Source organism: Echinops telfairi, unplaced genomic scaffold (assembly GCF_000313985.2).
Source record: "Echinops telfairi isolate 266 unplaced genomic scaffold, ASM31398v2 ScPeMD7_655;HRSCAF=1070, whole genome shotgun sequence".
Taxonomy (NCBI): Eukaryota; Metazoa; Chordata; class Mammalia; order Afrosoricida; family Tenrecidae; genus Echinops; species Echinops telfairi.
Window position 1 is genome coordinate 10,578,652 of NW_022104553.1, and position 5,818 is coordinate 10,584,469.

General features: G+C 65.2%; 1 protein-coding gene across 1 annotated transcript in view; it reads left to right on the top strand.

Annotated features, from left to right (window-relative positions):
• The window catches only part of LOC101645127 (complement C4-A), a 15,790-nt gene that overhangs the window by 5,964 nt on the left and 4,008 nt on the right, over positions 1-5,818 (top strand). The window contains exons 18-35 of the mRNA XM_004711807.3: positions 6-100; positions 219-289; positions 451-590; positions 675-875; positions 1,046-1,097; positions 1,216-1,305; positions 1,390-1,599; positions 1,756-1,831; positions 1,939-2,095; positions 2,178-2,294; positions 2,389-2,560; positions 2,740-2,972; positions 3,052-3,219; positions 3,550-3,609; positions 4,569-4,662; positions 4,733-4,922; positions 5,029-5,119; positions 5,243-5,317. Coding sequence (XP_004711864.1) covers positions 6-100; positions 219-289; positions 451-590; positions 675-875; positions 1,046-1,097; positions 1,216-1,305; positions 1,390-1,599; positions 1,756-1,831; positions 1,939-2,095; positions 2,178-2,294; positions 2,389-2,560; positions 2,740-2,972; positions 3,052-3,219; positions 3,550-3,609; positions 4,569-4,662; positions 4,733-4,922; positions 5,029-5,119; positions 5,243-5,317 — 2,292 coding nt within the window. The remainder of the gene's footprint in view (positions 1-5; positions 101-218; positions 290-450; positions 591-674; positions 876-1,045; positions 1,098-1,215; positions 1,306-1,389; positions 1,600-1,755; positions 1,832-1,938; positions 2,096-2,177; positions 2,295-2,388; positions 2,561-2,739; positions 2,973-3,051; positions 3,220-3,549; positions 3,610-4,568; positions 4,663-4,732; positions 4,923-5,028; positions 5,120-5,242; positions 5,318-5,818) is intronic.

Genomic DNA, 5,818 nt, shown 5'->3' on the forward strand with positions numbered 1-5,818 from the left:
TGCAGGAGGAGGAGCTGATGGAGGAAGACGACATCCCCCTGCGCAGCTTCTTTCCCGAGAACTGGCTATGGAGACTGGAGAGAGTGGACGGCTCCAAGACGTGAGGGCGCGCGGGCGCGCGCGCGGGGGTGTGGCGTGGGTGCACATGCGCTGGACTCACCCCTGGTCGCGTGGGGAGCCGGCCCGAGTGTGACCTGCCTCTCCCTTCTCCTGGACAGCGTGCCCCAGTTTCTCCCCGACTCGCTGACCACGTGGGAGATCCATGGAGTGAGCCTGTCCCCGCGCACCGGTGAGTCCCCCTTTGTCCCCAGGCCTTGGCTCTTGGTATGGGCGAGGGTGCGGAGAGCTGGGGGTGTCTCTACTCCTCGGAGTGGCACCGGGCCACTCCGGCCGGCCCTCCGTGCAGGGACCCGACACCTCTGAGCTCCCTCGGCCCCCTCCTCCCGCCAGGCCTGTGTGTGGCCAAGCCCGCGCGGCTGCGCGTGTTCCGAGACTTCCACATGCACCTGCGCCTGCCGCCGGCAGTGCGCCGCTTCGAGCAGCTGGAGCTGCGGCCGGTGCTCTACAACTACCTGGAGGAAGACCTGACCGTGAGGGCAGGGCCTGGGACAGGGAGGGGGCAGCCCCCCTGGGTGGGGCTCTCACCCTCATCCAGCCTCCTTCCTGCCCACCAGGTGAGCGTCCACGTGGCCCCAGTGGAGGGGCTGTGCCTGGCAGGGGGCGGGGGACTGGCCCAGCAGGTGCTGGTGCCCGCCCGCTCCGCCCGGCCTGTAGCCTTCTCTGTGGTGCCCACCTCATCTGCTGACATATCCTTGAAGGTCGTGGCCAGGGGGGCCCTCTTGGGGGATGCAGTGTCTAAGATTCTGAAAATTGAGGTGAATAGCGCCCCCTCATGCTGGCCAGGGGAAGGAGCCCACCCCCAAGCCCCCTGTTTGGCCCCACCCTGCCCCTGAAAGTCCAAGTCCAAGTCCTGGGGAGGCCACACCTGGAGGGGGCAGGCTCTGAGTGCTCTGTGGCCCCTCACGGCTGGCTTCTCCTGAGACAGAAGGAAGGGGCCATCTTCAGGGAAGAGCTGACCTACGAACTCAACCCCCTGAGTGAGTGGCCCCTCCCACCCCAGCCACCCCTCACAGCCCGCAAGTTCCTAAAGGGGGTCGGGGGGGTTGGCAGGGGATGTGGACGGCGTGGCGGCTGCCAACTCCTCCCTCTTCCCAGACAACCTAGCCCGCACCTTGGAAATCCCTGGCAACTCGGATCCCAACGTCATCCCTGATGGGGATTTCAGCAGCTTTGTCAGGGTCACAGGTAGGAGTGTCCTCCAGTCCCTGCCCAGGGCCCTCGCCGGGGTCCCGGGCCTACTCGCTGACCCTCACCCTCTCCTCCCTCCAGCCTCAGATCCACTGGACACTTTAGGCTCTGGGGGGGCCTTGTCCCCAGGAGGCCTGACCTCCCTGCTGAGGCTGCCCCAGGGCTGCGGGGAGCAAACCATGACCCTCTTGGCCCCCACACTGGCTGCTTCCCGCTACCTGGACAGGACGGAGCAGTGGAGCATGCTGCCCCCTGAGACCAAGGACCATGCCGTGGATCTGATCCAGAAAGGTGCTGGCCGGAGGGCAAGTGGGAGTTGGGGGTCTGGGGCTTAACTGATGGGAGATGGGAGACTTGGAGGCTGGAACGGGGAGAATGGGGGCACCCTATGGGCTGGGGGACCGTAGGAGGGTGGTTTTGGCCCCAGCAGCTGCCTCTTCTGTCCAGGCTATATGCGGATCCAGACATTCCGAAAGGCAGATGGTTCCTACGGAGCGTGGATACACCGGCACAGCAGCACCTGGTGAGGCCTGGGGGCTGATGGGTTGGGAGGGCCAGTGGTACGGGGGGAACAGGGACACGGCCCCTCCAGAGACCTGTCTCTACTCAGCCGCCTCTCCTGCCCTCCAGGCTCACAGCCTTTGTGCTGAAGGTACTGAGCTTAGCCCAGGAGCAGGTGGGTGGCTCGCAAGACAAGCTGCAGGAGACGGCCAGGTGGCTCCTGACCCAGCAACTGGCTGATGGTTCCTTCCGGGACCCCTATCCCGTGCTCCACAGAGAAATGCAGGTGCGGGTCGGGGAGGCAGGGCTGGGGAGCTCTCCGGGAGTGGGGGGACATCCTCTGAAGGCTTCTTCTCTCCCTGCTCCAGGGGGGCTTGGTGGGCAATGATGAGACCGAGGCGCTCACAGCCTTCGTGGTCATCGCCCTGCATCGCGGGCTGGTCAACCTCCAGGACGGGACTGTCAAGGACTTGAAGCAGAGAGTGGTGAGGACAGCAGTGCCCACCCCCTCGCTGCCCCCAGGCCCCCCCCCCACTCCTCTCCCCAAAGCCCGAGACCACCCCCCTCTCTTTCTTCTAGGAAACTGCTATCTCAAGCGCAAACTCGTTCCTGGGGAAGCAAGCCAGTGCCGGGCTCCTGGGCGCGCACGCGGCTGCCATCACCGCCTATGCCCTGACCCTATCCCAGGCCCCCCAGGACCTGCAGGACGTGGCTCACAACAACCTGATGGCCATGGTCCAGGAGGCCGGTGGTGAGCAGCGCGGGGTGCTGGCCGGCCCTAGCGTGTCCCCCAAAGAAGGGGTGCGATGAGGAGGCTGGGAAGAAACTCAAGTGCGTAGGCAGGGGCGAGTGGAGCAGAGCCCGGGGGCGCCTGCAGGCCAGCAGGCTGCTCGGTGGCGCCCCATCTGCCGGTGGTCTCCTTCACTGCAGAGAACCTGTTCTGGGGCGCTGTTGGGGGCTCTCAGGACAACGCCGTGTCGCCCACCCTGGCTCCTCGCAGCCCGTCCGAACCCGTGCCTCAGGCCCCGGCCCTGTGGATCGAAACGACCGCCTATGGCCTGCTGCACCTGCTGCTTCGAGAGGGCAAGGCCGAGATGGCCGAACAGGTTGCAGCCTGGCTCACCCACCAGGCCAGCTTCCAGGGGGGCTTCCGCAGCACCCAGGTAGGGCAGGGGCTGCCTCGAGAGTCTCCAGTGGGGGGTGGGCCTGAGACTGACCACTGAGTCCTGATGGCCCTCCCAGGACACGGTCATCGCCCTGGACGCCCTGTCTGAATACTGGATCGCCTCCCACACCACCGAGGAGAAGGAGCTCAACGTGACCCTCAGCTCCACCGGCCGCAACGGCTTCAAGTCCCACTCGCTCCACCTGCACAACCACCAAGTGCGGGGCCTGGAGGAGGAGCTGCAGGTGACCTCCGCCCCCCCAGGGTTGACAGCACACCTGGGCCTGTGGGAGCCATGTCCGCCCCCCTACCCCGCCGACTCCCCCAACCCCTCTTCTTCCTGAAGGAGGGGGACGGGGGAGCTCCCTCCCCACCGAGTTGGGCTCCTCTCAGTGGGGAGAGTGTCTGCCGAGAGAGATGGAGGAGGCCGGGCACGTGGCACACGGGACCCGTGACGTGGAGCAAGGAGAGGGGGCTGGTTTTAGGGGGGGCTGGTTTTAGGGAGGAGACAAGTGGCAGCAACAAATGTGTGTGTCCCTCTAACAAACGCCTCTCACCTGTGTCTGCCCCGGCAGTTTTCCCTGGGCAGCAAGATCAGTGTGCAGGTGGGAGGAAACAGCAAAGGCACCATGAAGGTGAGAGCCTCAGGGTCAGGCGGGGCCAGGCCAAGGGTCTTGGGGGAGAACTGTGCTCAGAGCTCAGGGGTGGGGAAGGAGGAAGACACTCACAGAGGTGGGGGGGGGGGAAGGTTGTCTCCCTCTTCACTCTGGTCTCCGCATCTCCGGAGTCTGCTGAACGCTCCTGGCTCTCACCCCCGGACCCCCAGCCTAGACACCCCCTGGCGCCGAGCCCCAGGCCCCAGACACAGAGCCTCCTCAGCCCCATCCTCTTCCCTTCTGGCCCCCTCAGGCTGACAGGAGCTCCTTCCGCTAGGGGCCCAGCCACCCCTCTGGGGCCACCCCAGTCTCTCCTCTTCTGAGCCCCCCCTTTTTGTGCTGGTCACTTGTCCTAGGCAATCTGGCTGTGCCCAGCGCCATCACTGTGCCCCGGGCTCTATGCTGAGGCGGCAGTGTAACTCCCTTCACCCTGCCCACTCCGTCACAGCACCCAGGCGGGTCTGGAAACCGTCAGTTTAGCCTTGCTACCAACTGAGAGCCCTTCCACGGGCCGGTGCCCCCTCCCTGTCAGCCAGGCCCAGGCCCACTACCTTGTCTGCGCAGACCCTACCTTGAGTGCCGTCCACTGCTCCTGCCCTCTGGGTGCCCTGGCCTTCTCACCTCCCAGGCCCTCTGCCTCACCCAGCGGGGCTGGTTCCCAGTGCCCATGCGCATGGAAGGGCTGGTTGCTAGTGGTCAAGCCGCAGCCCCATGTCCAGGAGAACGGACACCGCCGGCTCCCGCCGTCCCCAGGGGTCCTTATGTGCGAGCCGTGGCGGCAGCCACCCTGCCAGTCCACCTGGTTGAGGGCCTTCCCCTTTGTCACTGCCCACTTTACCAAGCGTGATGGAGGCAGGGGCCCCTCACTGTGGCTCGGGGAGGGCCCGGGGCTCCAAAGGTCCCACGTCCTTCCCTGCCCACCCGCCTTGCCGAGCCAGGTCCTTCGCACCTACAACATCCTGAACATGAAGAACACGACCTGCCAGGACCTGCGGATTGACGTGACGGTCAAGGGCCACGTGGAGTACACCAGTGAGTGGGGGGCCTGGGGGATTCGGGCTGAGTGGCGGCCGGGCCCCTCTCACCAAGCCATCCCCGACAGTGGAAGCCAATGAGGACTACGAGGACTACGAGGACTATGGCGAGCCTCCATCCAAGGATGACCCAGGTGCCCAGGCGCTGCCCATAACGCCCCTGCAGTTGTTTGAGGGCCGCAGGAACCGCCGCAGGAGGGAGGCGCCCAAGGCAGGCGAGGAGTCGGAAACGCGAGTGCAGTACACGGTGTGCATCTGGTGAGCTGGGGCTGCAGGGCCTGCGGTGGGGGACGGGGGGCCGAGGTGCTGCTGGACCCCCGTCAGTAGGTTCAACCCTGCTCATCGAGCACCCCCCTCTCCGCAGGCGGGACGGCAAGGCAGGCCTCTTCGGGATGGCCATCGCTGACATCACCCTCCTAAGTGGCTTTCACGCCCTGAGGGCTGACCTGGAGAAGGTATGGGCAGCCACCCAGGGGGACCCCTGTCACCAGCAGCCCTGCCTCACCCTCACAGCACCCCACCCAGGGGCTGGGCCTGGCCAGGCCCACCTGCCTATCACCGTCTCCCTGTCTCCGCAGCTGACCTCCCTCTCTGACCGCTACGTGAGTCACTTTGAAACCGAAGGCCCGCACGTCCTGCTGTATTTCGACTCGGTGAGTGGGGAGAGGCCACGCCGAGGGGCCGCGGGCTGTGGTCATTGCGCCAACGTTGGGCGGGGTCTTGGGCGCTGAGGCTAGGCCGCAATTGAGCGGACAGGAGAAGAGAGCAACACGGCAGTGGTCAGTGGGAGCCAGCCCGGAGCTCTGGCCAGGCCAACCCCACAGGAAGTGACCTGGGGCCCCGGCCACGGCAGGAGGGCAGGTCCGTTGGCAGCAGAGGGGCAGTGAGGGCTTCAGAATGAGCCTTTCCCAAGGCTGGTTCTATTCCACTCAGGTCAAACCCTGTGCTCCTGACTACCACTCACCTCAAGGTTCGGGGTTCGGAGCCACTGACCGGCTCCACTACGCAAAGGCCTCCATAAAGAATAAACTCGGTGTATTAGTCTAGGTACTATGGAGAAACAAATCCACAGCGACTCATGTATAAGAGAGAGTTTTATGTAAAGAAAATGTGCATCACGAAAACATCCCAACCCAATGCTGCCCAAGCCCACA